General features: G+C 41.1%; 1 protein-coding gene across 1 annotated transcript in view; it reads left to right on the forward strand.

Annotated features, from left to right (window-relative positions):
* LOC147424083 (uncharacterized) overlaps window positions 1-5,090 on the forward strand; it is a 49,442-nt gene extending 44,352 nt beyond the window's left edge. Inside the window, exon 2 of the mRNA XM_086502050.1 lies at window positions 4,070-5,090. Within this exon, the coding sequence (XP_086358176.1) occupies window positions 4,070-4,888 (819 nt within the window). The 3' untranslated portion in view covers window positions 4,889-5,090. The remainder of the gene's footprint in view (window positions 1-4,069) is intronic.
* The last annotated feature ends 13,606 nt before the right edge of the window (window positions 5,091-18,696 follow it).

Genomic DNA, 18,696 nt, shown 5'->3' on the forward strand with positions numbered 1-18,696 from the left:
GAGGAACTTTTTAGACCCTTGAGGGCAATGATCTTCTCCTTTGGTTTTTTCAATTTAATGCTCAAGGGTAAGTGATTCGACATACAATGTGGAGTTAACACCTTTAGTTGAAGCCATGAGGGTAGCCAATCAGCTTGATGAGAGAAATAATAGTGGTCCAGTCGAGAAGCTGTATTGGCATATTGCAGGCTGGTGTACATGATCCCAGGCATGTTGTTCCATGGGCCTAACTCCCACATATGCACCAACACCCATTTCTCACAGAGGCTTAGCCATTTTTATCTTTCAAATCCAGTAAGCATGTTTGATGCCCCAGTTCTGTCCTTTCTCTTCTCTACCATATTAAAGTCTCCCACCAGGAGCCATTCCCCTTCAACATGGATGCCTTTTAGTTGCTCCCAAAGCATGGCTCTTTCCTTCACCAAACAAGGTCCATATATATTGATGATAGTGATATGTTGATCCCCCCCATTTTACCTTAACTCCTAGAGCTCTCCTTGAGGGATGATTGAACACAAGTTTTGGTTATAAATCTATGTCCACCATCGAAAGGATACCACTGAATCCATTAGCACCTTCTCCGTAGAAGACCAGTGTTTTCCCCACATCTTGACTTCTCTTGCTAGCAGCATCCAGGTGATGCTCCTGAATAGCCTAGTAGTTTATACCCTTGCCTTTTCTGACTTCTTTCTAGAACAGAGAACACTTTTTTTAGGTTTTGATCCCCTTCACATTCCATGAATGGATTATGAGCTCTTCCATTATTGGGAAAGGGGTTCAAACTCCTCCACCTCCATGGACTCTTCTTCCGTGCTCTCTTTCCTATTATCCTCCACCATAAGATCAATCACCTTTCCCTCGGTAGCCTTGAGGTTTTCCGAGCTAGCATCCTAAAGCACCTCAAAAGATATTGTCATAGAGGAAGGGGGTTTTGGAGATGTCTAGTGGGACTTCTTTTAGCCGCCCCACTGCTCGTGCGTGGGATTTGAAGCGCTTGCAGGATATGTTAGATACTTAGCACCATCTTTCTTCTTTATTACTATGTGCGGGTGATAGAACAATCTTCTGAACTAAGGGGAATGATGGCTTTTTTTGGGCAGTGGACATGAAACGGTATCCAGGGGTGGCCTTATTGTTGCTAATATGGACTTTTGTGGGTTTTTCCATGTTCCCTAAAGTTACCTTGTGAGCATTAATTCACCCATCTCCCTGTGCTTTCTCGATAGCTTTTCTGGAGTCTGCTCTTCAGTAACCATCTAGTGTGTGACAGGCATGACATTTTCACCAACTATTGGGCCTCGGGTTGTCATTGAAACAGTTGGACACGATCTAGCAAAGTGTCCAAACTTGTTACACTTGAAGCACGTTCCAAAGAAAGTGCCAAAGTTCAGAGGAATGACCTTAAGACCAGCCCCCACATTTACGACGAGATTCTTGGGCTGAGGCTTTCTAAGATCCCACTACACATATTTTGTTGAAAGCGGTGCCTACTACTCTATTTGATGGTATGAATAAAGGGGTACCTAAGGCTGTTTTGCAAGGTCTTTTAAGTTATTTCTCAGCTACATAGGGAGGTTGACCAATTCCACCCATATTGGACACATATCTTGGAATGCATCAGATGAATCAAATGAGGGATCCCAAGGGAGCACACAAACTGGCGACCGGTTAAGAAATAGTGGGCTTTTGGCCAATACCGTGGTCACCACCACCTCGTCACGCTGAATTTCACAGATAAGAATCCCTTTTCCAAGTATTGGGTGTTGGTCACACATCCGCTCGATTCAAAACATTGGGACCATGGAAGCAATTGACAAGTTTCTCTCTAGCAGGCACTATGCCCATGAATCCAAAGACCAATGTAGGCTTAGCAAGCTCAACGAGCTGTTTCTTGATCAAGGTAGGAGGACTGCCACGGTGAGAGCGTCCTCCACTTCCGCACTTTAAGGGAGGGTTTTTTTCAAAGCTTGGTAGGCCTTGTCTCCTTTAGCTGCATCCTGGGGCCCGACGTAACCTCCTGCTTCATCCAACGTCCTTTTATTTAGGGACAATGCATTGAGAATATCGGCCAATTCTTTTTCAATCTGCACCTTGCGACCCCTCAATTCCTCCTTGTTTAGCCCCATAATGCCGCCCTAGCTGACCTCGTTATGTTGGGCTTTGTCAACTTTTGGGCCTTGGCCTGACATGTCGGAAGAGGGGTCCTTTGCCCCTCCTTGAGTTCCCACCACAACCTCTGCATACGTAGGCTTGTGAGAATTTTCCACGGCCATTCTCCAATGGTGCCGATGTGATACGATCCAAAGCCTGATCACCCTAAGGGACTGAACCTCTAAGATAGATCACAAAACAAAGGATAGTATGAGCTACTGCCCGAATGGAAAGATAAGAATCGCAAACCACCTAAGGAAAGAGGGATTGCGATCGATAACATGACGACGGATTGCGATTGAAGGCAGGCTCACAGATCTCGATCGATGGCAGGCCGATGGATCGCGATCGACTGGAATTGAGCATGCACAAGACGGTTTTAAGATGGTGGGTGGAATTAACTAGAGCTTATCAAAAGAAAATTTTCATCCACCCTTGTGAGTGTCTTCCAAGAACAAATCTTCCTCCCATTGAAGTCATTTCTAGGCCTCACACAGAGGGACTACCCTTTTGTCAAAATGCACTTACACTCTTTGGTCTAGGGCGTTAGAACTAAATGAAACACTCCCCAAAGAAGCTCATCTTACTGCACCTAAGAAATCTCCGAGCAATTATGGGCGGCTTAGGAAGACCTTAGGGTTTCTAATTATTGACATCTTTTTTCTTGTTAGCTTCATAGTTCAATACTTCTAACTGAGACAAAAGAATTGAAGTTTTACAACTTTAATTGCTATCATGCAAAGCTAGAGTGTGTGTGAAGAATGGAATACTATGCTTGAAAACATGGAATGCTGTTCAAACCTCATTTTCGTGAAATTTCAATGCAATTTTTCTCCATTTTATTTAGAACTCACAATTGTGAGTGTATTATATTAGAATAATCACAAAGATTTACAAATTGAAGCCATGCTCGTACCGAGCCATGGTCTTCTTTTATCTATATATAGGAGTGCTTATCAAACTAATAGGTGCAAACTTCAGTGTAACAAGTTAAAAAACATTGTTGATTAGGACCTACAATCTAGCATGGTGCACTACACACAATGGACACCAATTTCTTAAACAAGATGGTTGTATGCCAAATTTAGACTTACGAGATTGATTGCAATTGTGAGCACATTCAAGATCAGTGAGAAGAAATGCATCATCGACTAAAATCTAAGCTGCAACAATAGTTTCGTTAGTTTTTTCTCATGTATTTTTAGTTGCTTGTGCACAAATTTACTTGAAAATTGTGGAAATCACCAAAATCCCCCTCAAATTTCAAAAATCCCTATAATACCCTCGTTTGGCAAATTTGACCGAAAAAAATAAATCCCGATAGGCGCTTAAGTATGTCTGAAATTCCCATTATGCCCGTCATCAATCTCGCAGTCATCTCTAAGTCATTTAGCAAAATGAATAAGCTATGCAAAAATCTAAGCAATTCATTGAAAAATAATATTAGGGTATTTTTGGACATAATTTAAAACTTTGATATATCCTTTTTTTATTTAAGTCAAGGCAACGAGTAAAAACTTTGGGTTAGCTCAAATTCAAGTGATACATCCGGCCGCCGCCGCCGCCGCCCCCTTCCCCCCCACCACACACACCAACCACCACCCAAAAAAAAAAACACAACCACCACCACCAAATAAAAAGTGTCCAAGGTGAATTCATTGATTAAAGCCAAGAAGATGCATAATCCAAATCATCAAATCTTGTCTTATAGCTTGCCATCCAAAGTCTATCAAAGACATGACATAAGGTCTCGCCAAGTAGATGAAAAAGTTTATATGCGCTTCAATTGTGTACTTGTGAAGGAATCAGACTCTAAGAGTATACAAAGAAAAAAGTTTATATGTGCTTCAATTGTGTACTTGTGAAGGAATCAGACTCTAAGAGTATATAAACAACCATGATTTCACGTGCATTGCAGGTGTTATGGCAATTCCGCATGCTAATGGAATTGTGGCCGGGGTCAGATCTATTGAGAGAGGAGGAGAATGAGACCATGTGCTTTGACACACTTCTCCTTCAAATGTATGACGAGGCCAGGATGGATCGAGCAAGATTGCTAACGAGCATTCTAGAGCCATCAGTGCGCAACTATAGGGCCGCCACCTTCCACTTCCTCAAGCTGCCAATGGCCGAGATCCCGCTACCGCCACGCCCCCTCCGTCTACTCTACTACGGCCGTAGCGAGCTCTCTCGTCGCCGCATAGTCAATCATGATGAGGTTCTCCACTTCCTACAACACAACTTATCTCATAGGCTTCACCTTGAGATTCGATCCCTTGACCTCCTCCTCCTTTCCAAGAAAATGAATTATTCTTTCACTCACCTCGTGTCCATCTTCTCCCAAACTGACATCTTTGTCGCGGGCCATGGTGCCATAACTTGGGCTACCATATTCATGCCTCTTGGTAGTGGGTTCATTGAGGTCTTTGGCTCTTGTGATTGGTGGAAATCAAAAGAACATTACAATGACACAACCAACTTGAAGACTTGGGTTGCACCTCTCACTCAAGCTCTCCATATCAAGCATGACCTCTCCAACCCTTATGCAAAGAGCGTGGCCAACCCACATCGTGGTAACACCACCCTTTGCGTCAATCCAGGCACGGGGGTCCCAGACTACACTATTGATCCATTGAAGCTACGTCAAGTTGTGGATTCATTTGCTTACCCTGAAGAACCAGGAGATAGGCTAACTCTCCATTGGCTCTATGATTGGGGGCATGCTCAAACACCATAAACGAATTGATATATTAGCCTAATGACAATTCCACTCATCTCAATAAGGCTATGCTTCATGATTATTTGAGGTTAAGAATTTCACGTTTTTATGTAAGAGCAGAGGTTTCACTCTTTGTGATGCTATCTCTTTAACATGGATTGAGGTGCCCATTAGGACACAGTAACAATCAAGCAAGATCTTGTTCTCTAGACGCACAATACCTTTTTATTTGTCTCCTCTCAACCTCTTAAGACCTTCACTAATTAGGTAATGGCTCCATCAAAGTCCACACTTGACACCTTTTTGACTCTCATATATCTTATTTGCTCTCATATTACAAGCATCTTCTTTGAAATGTACCTTGAACAACTCAACAATTTTTTTAATTCTTTTTTTTGGGGTGTGCATCCATGCTCAATTTCATGCCCACTCTAAAAACAACTAGCCATCCATGCATTGTAGGTATTAACTAAGGATTATCGTATTCAGTGTATAATAGGGAGGTTTTATAAGGAGAAAAAGATAGAGTTTACAAAGTAGATTCCCGTGTATGAGGATTCAAAAAGGTGCAAGTGATGTCTCTCTAGTACTTTTAGTGAATCCCTCAAGACTATAGCACACCATCTATAATGGCTATGGTGGATAAACCAATGTGGCATTCATTATTGTGTGAGTATCATAGCAATAGAGAGTAAGTAGTTTAGATAGAGTATACTCAATACAATGGAATGAAAATTGCTTGATTGGTTAGAATTGGAGAATACAAGATTGGCATAGTGGCTTTATGTAGGTTGCAGATGGCAGGTGGAAATAAATATCCATCCTCCCTAAATCCCTACCAAGTAGGTTTGATAATATTTTAACTATACTAAAGGAGAAGTATCCCATCCCTGCACTTGAAGATGTAATCAATTTACTTCTAAAAGAAGAGAAAAGGTTGGGCACGTATACAAGGTCTCAAAATAGCGCAATGATTTTCAAAGATAAAGGTTGTTCACATTGTGGCAAAAGCAACCATAATCACAAGATTGCTTTTGCATTAAGGTGTGCCCTCATTGCAATAAGAAGGGACATGCACTTAATAGGTATTTTTTTGAAGATAATGCTAAGAATCAAAAGAATCTTAGAGATTCCAAAGGCAAAGTACATGTAGTAGTAGTAGAAGAAGAAGAAGGAGAAGAAGGGAATGTCAACGCTATTTGTTATGAGGATATATTGTAATGGGTTTAGAAACTACCCCCAATCAAAATTTTGGCAGTAAGATCTACCTCATTGCATTAGATTCATCTTTATGAGCCATAAATAGTAATCCAATGTAACCCATATTAGACTCCATAGTGTAAGCTTCAATTTACAAGGATGTTTGTTGGGGTAAGTCTTTGGCGTACACTCTAATGTGACCTATCCCTAAAGCCAAGCATACTAGCATGCACCCCTATGTGCATGGATACAACCTCCTACACAAAGTTCCCTAACACATGCTACTCATGCTATAAACACATGTTACACATTTGTAGCCCACATGATACTTTCCCTCTATCTTATGTGGTGTATATCCCTCTCACATCACCTTCCCATTAAAATATATATCAGGTGCTCTGAGTTGGTATGTTACAAAAATGTGTATTTTTTCATAACGGGTGCTTGGTGTAAATTGTACGATGCTTATCTTGTTCACCATGGTTGGAATAGTGTGTGCAATCCCCATTTAGAAATTGAAATCCTATTGTTTTGCATATATACATTCTGCTATTGCTAATTCTTATGTATATATCCTACAAATTCTTGTGACAGTTGGTCCTAAGTCTTCTCAAAACCAGAAAGGGGTCTTCCTCTCTTGATGCATAACTTCTACAGCAAAGCACAACCTTGTAGGGAGCAGTTAGGATAATAGACTAATTTTGAGGTTCATTTTGAAATTTTCATAGGTTGAAGTCTCTCTTGTTATACTCTACATGTTATTATTTACTACTAAGCATGGAAATCACAAGACTAAAGTGCTTGTTGTGACAAAGATTATGGCGTTGGTAGATACCTCTTGACACACTTACTACTACCACACATGCTACTTGATACATAATTGCGGAGGCTACAAATCTTGAGCATCCTTTTCCTCTGCCCCTTTTCTCTTCTCCATTGTTTCTGTGAATTACAGTGGTGTGTAAGATTGAAGTGTTGTGAGTATTGTGCAGGTGTTGATTCCTCAAGACGTGTATATGCTTTTTTGTGTGCATCATAAGGTGTAAATTGTGAACCGTGTCATTCCAGAGGTGTTAATGGGAGGATTGGGGTGCTGTAAATATTCTCAACTATATAGAGGAAATTTTTGTGTGTTTCTAGGTGTATTTGCATTACCTCTCTCCATCTTCTAGTGTCCCCCATGGAGGAGCATCTGATTTCTCGTTGATTTGATCAAGTATGATGGTTTCTTTCACAAAGAAGTAATGGAAGCACGGAGTTATGGCCCGATCCTCACTGTGAGGAGGATTTGGAGAAGTGGATGGCCGATTTTAAGTTACGCATGTCGCCATCACATATTCTAAATGAAGATAGCAAGATATAGCTGATTCCACTATGGATGTGTGGCAAAGCAAAAGTATGGTTTGGTGCTTTAAAAGGAGAACCAAGGTTGATATGATCGGCCTTGTTGGCTCGCTTCCACCAAGATTTTTGTAAGAAGCATCTCCAATTGATTTAAATGCAAGGTTTAAGGATTTAAGGAAAGATGTTGAGTAGCGTTAAATGGTAACCTTGCATTTGAACTACATTTCTACTCAAATGTATATATTTTTTTATCAAAGTTTTAACCTAGTGTTCATTCTCTCTTTCCGTAATAGCCTTTTTCCATACATTCTAAAATACCAATGGGGAGTTAAAAACCACTTGCATGTGGAGGGGTTGGCTCAAGATGCTTCTAGAGACACAACAAACAGGATGGGGACACTCTGCAGGAGCCACTGGAGGGACATCATGGTGGGGCCCACATACATTATCAACCCTTATGGAACCTCCACGACTTAAAAGGCTATTTTTAATGAAAAAATAATTCCCTTATTTGCATAATTGAAGTAATGGTCAAAAGGGAACCTAACTATGGTTAATTACCTACCCTAGTCAAGTTTAACCTAACCCAAGGTCTTGTACAGCTATAAAAAGGCCCTTTGGCAAGCACAAAAAAACACACACCTACTCCATTGCTGCAAATAAGCTCCTCTAAGGTTAGGGAAGCCCTAATATCTCTCTCCTCTTGTCTCCCTAGCCATTTCCTAAGCTCGCTATCATAAGCGGCACCATAGAGAGAGCATCAATATGCTATTGTTACCATTCTCTTGCAAACATTTTTCTTACCATACTCATCCCTAAATAAGGATTGTAGATTCTATATGAGAGAAAGGATATCAAGTTCAATGATCTATCTCAAGGTTTGATCAACAAATTGTTGCAATTGGGGTGTCGTCGTCACACTTTTGCTCTAAACGCATGTAAAATTGGTAAGCATATCTTGGTAGCTTCTCATATTTTGTGCTCATTGGGTTGCTTGTTTGTTGAGAAAGTTTTTGTGCACCATGGTGTCTATTTTCTTGGCTTCTCTCCTTATGTTGTGTGTAAGTAAGTCTTGGGGCTGCATAGATGGAGAAGAGCTCTCTATGCATGCCGCCTTATGTGTGTAAGTAGTCTCTTCTTTTGGGAAAGGAAAGGAGTTGTCAAGTATTTGTGCATTATGGTGTTTTGAGTTTTGAGGTTTTGTGCTTGCTTTTCTTAGAAGTATATGAGCACTAATATGGTGAAGGTCAATCTTTGCATGTGAGTTTGTGCAGTGTTCAAAGGGATTGCTTAAGGAGTGTGTGTTGAATGGTTGAAGGGCATTTTGTGTTGAAGCACATAAGGAAGGTGTGAGTGTGTGTGTGGGTGTGTGTGTGTGTGTTGTATATGGTTTGTTTTGGTTTCCTTCTTTCTCCATAAAAGAGGGTGGTGTCCCCTAAGAAATATGCGTGTGTAGGGTCTCACGGAGTGGTTGTCTGGTGGGAGCCTTGAGTTGAGCCCCATCTCAAAAAATCCGCTCTCATAAAAGTGGTGCCCCCACGGAGGAACTTTCCTAATTGCCTTCTATTCTCCTCATGAACAATAGAGTTGCACCATATGCTTTTCATTTTTCACAACGCATCAGAATTAACATTTGTGTAGATCGCAAATTTTTTTACCAACAACGCATTGTTTTTATGTTTGGAGCAGAAAAACTTGGTGAAATCTTGGCATCTCCAAATCCCATCATTCTTCCATTCATTAATTATGATGATTCATTTGATGTCCATGTTTTTATTTTGTTTTGAGGCAGGGACAAGAGGCGCTTAGATAGCGATCCACTCAAAGGAAACTTTCTTCAAGAGAAAGAAAAAGGAGAACGCATTGTCACATGAACCAACTTGGAGCTGCTTCTCCTTTTACACCCATAGCTCGTCAATCTGTGCACATCATAGTTTCTACAAAATTTAGATTTCAAGCAACCATTAGGAGAATTTTTGGACCCACTCGCCTTAATGAAATTAATGCCTCAATCAACCCTTTTATTTTTCCTATGATAAATTATGAACTAACACTTGATGTATATATTTTCATTTTGATGTGATCACTCATCGTAGTCAAAACTTTGTGGTACACAAGCCTCCTTGTATTGTAAAAATGTCAAGCACTTTTCCTACCTTTCATTCTAAAAATGGTGAGGATGCACAAGAATTTCTGGATAATTTGGAGATGGCACACCTCATCTCTGGGAGAGATCAAGAAGAGGTAAAGCTGCGTGGTTTTCCACTCGTTCTCAAAGGGGAGGCTAAGGCATGGTACGAGGCCTTGCAACCTCAAAACAAAACCAATTGGGAGAGGCTACGTGCAATTTTTCTTGCCAAATTTGGGCAAGGAGATACTCCAGAGGGTCTTTGGAAGTGTCTACTTCAACATAAATAGGTATTCCTTGAAGACTACCCATCTTATGAGGCCTTTTTCCTTAACCTATGGGATAGATGGGAGGCTACCTTACAAAACCAAGGTGGTGCACCAAACTTTCTAAAGAAAGATAGGTTCATGGATGGCTTGTATCCAATTTTGAAGACCAAGGTAGAGTTAAAATTCCCATCAACATTTGAGGAAGCACGTGAGGTGGCCATGGTCAAATTCAAGAAGTTAAATTTTCAAGCACATAGAACAAGGGACCTAAATGAAGTCATTGAGAGGGATTCTTCACCAAGCATAGGAGCACAAGTTAGGGGCTCTCTTGCACAAACTTCACAAATAGGGGAAGGATCACAACAAGAGATCTTGCAAAGATTAACTCAACAACTAGAGAGTCTCACCTTGAATCTAGTGCCGGGCCTACCCCAACAACGACAACCAAGAGAAGGGAATCGCAATCAACGACGTCAAGCACAAGAGTTGAGATGCTGGAATTGCAACGAAGTGGGTCATGGCATGTATAATTGCCCTCACCCTCGATGGCTTCCAGGGGACATATACCCTCCTAGACCCCCTCCGCTCATGGTGCAGCAAGAGCATGCTCAAGCCCCGCAAATTCTTCGTCGACCAACACCACCTCCAGTCGCAAACATCCCTCCTGTCCCACCAGTGGAGGAAGAGAGAGGAGTAAACGTCATGAAGCTGGAAGAGGAGATAGAGGTGAGCCCTATACATTTTGATGTTATGCCAGCAGAAAAGCGCACAAGAGCACACAACAAGGATGAAGACACAAGGAATGAAGAGTCAGAACCTTCAAGGAAGGAGAGGAAGAAAAAGTCAAAGAAGGAGGAAGGAGGCAAGAAGCAGAGGTCAAGGCAAAGGGAGATCGACATCAACGATTTTCCATTAGGAAAGAATATGGAACCTTACAACATCTTAGAAGATCTGCAAACTCAAAAGCCCAATATTTGTTGGCCTCAACTCCTACATCTATCACCCAAGGTGAGAAAGCACTGGTCCAAACTTGTAAGCACAAGACTCCCAAGAAAGAAAGAAAAGGTGACAGTAAAGGCATTGACTTCAAAGCCACAACAAGATGTGGAACCTATTGTAGATGCTTATGTAAGGGGTAGGAAGGTATCCAATGTGTATGTTGATGGTGGAGCACAAATGTGTGTGATCACGGAAAGAGCCATGAATAGACTAGGGCTTGAAATCACTAAATCCTCTAATTGTCAAGCTAGGTTGGCCAACAATGCAAGTGTGAAGTGCCTAGGCATCGAGAATGTAAAAGTTTCTGTATGTAATATAGATGCACGTGTGGACATGTATGTTATGCCAGCCAAGGGGGAGGGCTGTCCCATCATCCTAGGGAGGCCTTGGCTCATTGCTGTGAATACAGATCAAAAATGGGGACGAGGACAATTGATTCTCAAAAAGGGGCAACATGTAGTATACGATTGGCATGAAGGAAAGCAGCTCGACATCAACTATGAGACCACGGATGATGAAGAAAGTGAAGAGAGTTTTGGCTCAAGCGACGAGGAAAGTTCAACCACTACATCCAATAGTGAAGAAGAATCATCTTTGGAGGTAATGGGAATCATCTTCAACACATCAAAAACTCCATCAATAGAGGTTGACCCAACAAAGGAGAAAACAAAGGATGACAAACGTGACCACAAGCACTTTGAAGACTTTGAGAGGATGCTTGCAAAAGATCTTACCCCTGAGGAGAAGCGGTCCTACATCGATATGCTCAAGAGGTATCCCAATTTGTTTATCACTGATTACTCACAAATTAGAGGTGTGGATGTTATAGAGCATGGCATAGACTTAAAACCAGGTACTAAACCTGTGGCTCAAAAGCTAAGGCGCCTAGGAAAAATACAACAAGAGGTACTTTTGATAGAGGTTAACCGACTCCTCAAAGCTAGTTTCATTTACCCTGTGTCTAACTCTGAGTGGGTGTCCCCAATTGTAGTTACCCCTAAAAAGAACGGAAAATGAAGGGTCTGTGTTGACTACAAACCGCTCAATGCTGCAACAAAGAGGGATCATTTTCCTCTTCCTTTCCAAGATGAAATCTTAAACGAAGTAGCCGGCTATGAATGTTACACAGTGTGTGATGGGTATTCAGGGTATTTTCAAATCAGAATAGCAGAAGAAGATCAGTTAAAAACCACTTTCATCACACCTTGGGGTTGCTTTGCCTATAGAGTGATGCCATTTGGGCTCACAAATGCTCCTAGTACCTTTATAAGGTTTACAACTCTTGTCTTTCAGCCCTTCTTTGGAAAGTCAATTAGGGTTTTTATGGATGACTTCTATATCTATAGTAGCCAAAGACTTCATTGCCAAAAAGTTCAGGAGGGGCTTAGGAGGCTTCATCAATTTGGGGGACAGCTTAATCCTGAGAAGTGTCACATTGCAGAGTCACAAGTGGTATTGCTAGGTCATGTGGTTTCTTTGCAAGGAATTCAAGTGGATCCATCAAAAGTAAATGCTCTCTTGTCACTACAACCACCAACGACAACCAAGGAGATCATGAATTTCAACCACAAAGTAAGGTACATGTCTCGTTTCATTCACCTTCTAGCGGAAGCTATTGCACCTTTGCACAAGCTAGCAAACAAACCCACATTTGAATGGAGAGAGGAACACAAATTATGCTTTACTGAAGTAAAGGGTATTCTCAACTCTCTTCACAATAATGCCACCAAATCCAAAGGATACATATTACATCACGCCAAGTGTAGGAATGGAGGCCATCGGTGTAGTTCTCATGCAAAAAGACCCAAAAACATGCTACATGAGGCCAGTATACTTTGCAAGCAAAGTCATGACCGCTGTAGAGAAGGGCTACACCGATATGGAGAAGGTGGTATTCACAATTATGTTTGCGGTAAGAAAGTTCCGATCATATCTCTTACCTGCACCATTTGTCATTCTCACCATGGAAAACAATTTACCATATGTTGTGCAACACATGAGCCTCTCATCTAGGATAGCCAAATGGGTTCTAGAACTTCAAGAGTTCGAATACTCTTTTCTTGTGGAAGATAGCACAAGGGCAGGTCTTGCAGACATTCTCACATACAAAGTGAGAGAAAGGAAAGAGTCACCAAAGGTAGGAGACAAAGCTACACCACAAAATAATGAGGAGGAGATGGACAATGCACACATTTTGTGCTTTGATGGAGCTTACCGACGACAACACGATCAGGCAGCAGGGGGGGTTCTTATTCTAAGTCCACAAAGGGAAGTTCTTGTTAAGAAAGGTATCACCTTGGAAAATGTTCATTCTAATAATGAGGCTGAGTATGTCACCTTAAAGTTGGGGCTTGAAGAATGCTGAAAACTTGGCATCGAAAGACTTATAATAAGAGGTGATTCCTTACTAGTTATTAGGCAAATCCAAGGGATATGGAAGTGCAAGAACCCTACTCTAGTGGAGTGGCTTAGACAGGTGAAGGCTTTGATAAAGAACTTTGAAGCTACACAGGTACAGCATGTTGTGAGAACCCTCAACAAGGAAGCAGATTATCTCGCCAATGAAAAACTTCAGATCATGGTGGGAGGTGTGAAGCTCTACGAACCAAAGTACCAAGGCCAAGAGGAATTGAAGGACATCATATTTTTCCTCCAAACTGGTGAGTGCCCTAAACACTTGGATAAAGTGCAAAGGCATAGGTTGGTAAAAAAGGAAACTCCTTACCAACTCATAGGAGATGATCTGTATCATAAAGGGAAAGATTTGGTGCTAAGAAGGGTGCCCTCTGTTCAAGAAATAGAGAGAATCCTCTTTTCATGCCATGATGATGTCTGTGGGGGTCATTTTTCTCATGATATTACAAACAGGAAGATTTTGCAAGCAGGGTTTGTTTGGCCAAGTCTACACCGTGATGTCCAGCATTGGTGTAAGTCATGCAAAGGTTGTCAGATTGCTGGAAATCGACGACTCACTTACGAACCTCGAGTTCCAATAATTTCGTATGGTCCTTTTGAGAAGTGGGGCGTGGATGCAATAGGCCCCTTACCTCGCACATCTACCGGGAAGGTCTTCATCATTGTGGGAGTAGATTACATGACACGATGGGCAGAGGCAGCAAGTACAACACGAATTACAACCGAGGAGGTATCAAAATTTATCTTTGATCACATATGCAGTAGATTCGGCACACCATTAGAGATTTTGTCAGATCGTGGTCCAGGGTTTAGAGCAGAGCTCCTAGATAATCTTTTGACAAAGTTAAAAGTCAAACATTTGCATTCTACACCTTACTACCCTCAGTGCAATGGGTTGGTTGAAAAGGTGAATGGAATGATATGTAAGATCATTTCTAAGCAGGTTGCAGATCGACCAAACGTCTGGGATCGTCATTTGACCGCAGCTCTATGGGCATACAGAACATCTTTCAAGGTATCCACTCAATTCACTCCTTTTCATTTGGTATATGGACATGAGGCACTCCTTCCTATTGAGGTGGAGATTGCAAGTCTATGCATTCTCTCACGGGGAGCAAAGAGGCCAAAAGAAGCTTTGCAGGAAAGAATTTTAGATCTTCAACGACTTGAGCTTGATAGAGAAGAGTCCATCGACTATTACATTGCCCAAGCCACAAGCCAAAGGGACAAAATCAACAAGAAGCTCAAGGGGAAAGGATTGAAGGAAGGTATGTTGGTTCTTCGCTATGATAACCGACTTGATACTCGACTTGACAAAAAGTTTTTGAAAAGATGGGAGGGACCTTTCATGATAAAAACAAAGTTTGGAAATGGTAGTTACAGATTAGCAGATTTATCAGGAAAACTCCACAAGACCAGAGTCAATGGATGGAGATTAAAGCCCTACTTTCAACGTATCAATCCGTTGATAGGAATTCATCTACCTACATCGTCTAAGCTCCAAATTGGCATGGCTCCCTTCGGCTTGGCAAATGCTCCACCTATTTTTAAAGCTTTGATGTGCAAAGAAGAACCAGCCTTGGAATCTCAACATACCCAAGGCAACCCTCCCATCTTCGATTTATGGGATTGAGGTAATGAAAAACAGGTCTAATGGAGTAAAAGAGTGTATATCACTCCTCCTTTTTTTAGAAAAAAAAGAAAAAAAACTCTTTTGTTTCATCTAGGAGCATGAATGATCCTAGATGAAGGGGGAGGGCTAATATGAGTAGCGTTAAATGGTAACTTGCATTTGAACTACATTTCTACTCAAATGTATATATTTTTTATCAAAGTTTTAACCTAGTGTTCATTCTCTCTTTCCGTAATAGCCTTTTTCCATACAAACACCTTACCCTTATTAGATCTTTATGCATTTACATCATATTTCTCTCTTCATGCTAAATGTAAATAGTAAACTTAATTCTACTCTCCTAGTTTTTACTGCATATTCTTTTAACTAATTACCTTTACTAATTTAAATAGCTATCTACATCCCATAATTTGTAAATAAATAATTTATGGGCACTTATCTTACCCATCTTTTCTCAAGGGTAGGGTTAACCTTGTAGGCCTTCCCTTCCCCACCACTATGTGACCCAACTCTTGGATCATTTACTTGTGTTGGTCAACAAATCTTAAATATAATGTATATCCCCAATAAATCAAACTTTGTTGGAGCCTACCTCATTTGTTTAAGGTGGATTCTCTTTTGAAAAAAGCATGCTACACCTTGGATGCATGCTAAAGGGCCCCTTACAAGGAGACTTGGTTCAAAAGGTGTTTTGGATGAATCTTGAATGCCTTAGCTCGTGGGTATACTTGAGGAACACTCCAAAATTAGCTTAAACACTTTGAGAAGGTCAAATTTTCCTTTTACAGCACCCAATTCTGAGTTACAGGCTGAAAGTTATGTTGAAAACAAGGTGCTGCGGACACTGTTACTGCAGGTCAAAGTTACAATCAGGTAAACCACAAAGGTGAAAATTTTTCTTGACTTCTCCAACATTCTAAAATGCCAATGGGGAGTTAAAAACCACTTGCATGTGGAGGGGTTGGCTCAAGATGCTTCTAGAGACACAACAAACAGGATGGGGACACTCTGCAGGAGCCACTGGAGGGACATCATGGTGGGGCCCACATACATTATCAACCCTTATGGAGCCTCCACAACTTAAAAGGATATTCTTTAATGAAAAAATAAGTCCCTTATTTGCATAATTGAAGGAATGGTCAAAAGGGAACCTAACTATGGTTAATTACCTACCCTAGTCAAGTTTAACCTAACCCAAGGTCTTGTACAGCTATCAAAAGGCCCTTTGGCAAGCACAAAAATACACACACCTACTCCATTGCTGCAAATAAACTCCTCTAACGTTAGGGAAGCCCTAATCTCTCTCTCCTCTTGTCTCCCTATCCATTTCCTAAGCTCGCTATCATAAGCGGCACCATAGAGAGAGCATCAATATGCTATTGCTACCATTCTCTTGCAAACATTTCTCTTATTTACCATACTCATCCCTAAATAAGGATTGTAGATTCTATATGAGAGCAACGATATCAAGTTCAATGATCTATCTCATGGTTTGATCAACAAATTGTTGCAATTGGGGTGTCGTCATCACACTTTTGCTCTAAACGCATGTAAAATTGGTAAGCATATCTTGGCAGCTTCTCATATTTTGTGCTCATTGGGTTGCTTGTTTGTTGAGAAAGTTTTTGTGCACCATGGTGTCTATTTTCTTGGCTTCTCTCCTTATGTTGTGTGTAAGTAAGTCTTGGGGCTGCATAGATGGAGAAGAGCTCTCTATGCATGCCGCCTTATGTGTGTAAGTAGTCTCTTCTTTTGGGAAAGGAAAGGAGTTGTCAAGTATTTGTGCATTATGGTGTTTTGAGTTTTGAGGTTTTGTGCTTGCTTTTCTTAGAAGTATATGAGCACTAATATGGTGAAGGTCAATCTTTGCATGTGAGTTTGTGCAGTGTTCAAAGGGATTGCTTAAGGAGTGTGTGTTGAATGGTTGAAGGGAATTTTGTGTTGAAGCACATAAGGTGTGAGTGTGTGTGTGGGTGTGTGTGTGTGTGTGTGTGTTGTATATGGTTTGTTTTGGTTTCCTTCTTTCTCCATAAAAGAGGGTGGTGTCCCCTAAGAAATATGCGTGTGTAGGGTCTCACGGAGTGGTTGTCTATTGGGAGCCTTGAGTTGAGCCCCATCTCAAAAAATCCGCTCTCAATTATATGATGAATTTGGTGTTTTTCTTAACTGTCTTGAAGAGTGTTGGGTAGAGTTTGCAATCGCTATTCAGTTGGCCAACGAGTACTTCAAGTTGGAGAATTTCATGGCATTTTTGCATCCCAAATTTTTAGAGAAGGTAGATTTCAAGAGTTCAGATAATTATAATGGTGCATTTGTGATTGCTTGAGAAAAGAGCAATCAAATCAAGAAGAAGATTGAGCAGGGTCCACTAGGATATGAAGCTATGGTGTGTATACGATTATTTGTGTGCCGCATAAGGTGTACATTATGAAACTGTGTCATTCTAGGGGTGTTACTGAGAGGGTTTGGATGTTGTGAATATTTTGGGATGTAGAGAGCAATCTCTATGCGTTTTTGGGCATGTTTGCATTCCCCCTCTCTTACGTTGAGGTGAGGCTTGGAATAGGGGGGAATGGATGACAAGGTCGGATCTAATTGGATGATGAAGGTGAGGAGGCAACACCGGCTCCCAGTAGGCAAATTTTTAAACTTGTAGAGTGACCATGGTTGGGTGTTTGAAGGATTGAAAAAGCTTTGGTTAGCAGGTGTCCGATGCCCAAAAAGCCTTGGCCTTAGTAAAAGGAGGTCCCCCACATCCGACAAAAGCTCTAAGGGGCATTGAAGGGTTCTTTTGTCTTCAAGGTCACACATACACATTTAAGGGAGCTGCACACACTCACTCACTCACACACACACACACACACACACTTATCTAGCTGACAATTCTTTGGCTAACCCTTGGTTGACTGCTTCCCTCTTTGGTGATCTCGCTCTCGCTATCTGGACGGCAGTAACTTTGTTAAACCTTGGCTGTATATAGATAAAGCTTGAATGCATTGGTATACTTTATCCATGATCTATTTAGTTTGGAAAATAATGGCCCATGACACACACACACATATTATCGGGTTAACAGATAGTGGCCGGATTCTAAATGATGGGATCTATAGAAAAAACTAATGCCCATTCTCTCAGACATAATGACATGCTTCACTCTCCCTTGCAAATTCATACCCTTATCTCACGGAGATATGGCTTTAGGCCGATGTCAGTCTTGGACGTGGGTTCATGCTTACATCTTTTAGAGTGGCCTCTGTTATACACATAACCTTCAAGGTTTAGAAAATGGGTCTGGTTTTGGACAAAGAGCCTCACCTTTCCGACTTATACCTGCACACACATTTACTCATAATCTAATCTTAGATGTCATCTATGAGAGCTAATATATAGCCACTCATAATTACTCAACTACACACCTGCTTCAACACACCCAGTCGTGTTTGATAAAAGGCAACGTAGTTACACATGGCCTCAACATCTTTGGAGAATTATCTTCTCCAGCGGTTTTCTCTTTCTTTGTCCATGCATGTACTCTTCTCCAACCCTTCTTAGCCCTCATGTTTCCCGGTGCTTTCTCACATTCCCATCTTATCGCTCGAATTCATAGACACACACAAACATCGTAGAAACTTTGGAAGTGAAATCTGATTACCTCACAAAGAATACTTGCTTAATATGATTAAGTAAGCATAACTACTAGTCCTCATCTTGACAAATCTGTTGAAGGTTAGAGTAACGATCTTTATGGTTATGATATCTCAGGTCCCCACTGGTCGACTCTAATTTACAGTACCAACCATCTTCATTATTCATCTAGTATTGGTCCACCCACTAACTC

The sequence above is a fragment of the Adiantum capillus-veneris genome, chromosome 26 (genome assembly GCF_014529385.1).
Source record: "Adiantum capillus-veneris isolate H3 chromosome 26, ASM1452938v2, whole genome shotgun sequence".
NCBI lineage: Eukaryota > Viridiplantae > Streptophyta > Polypodiopsida > Polypodiales > Pteridaceae > Adiantum > Adiantum capillus-veneris.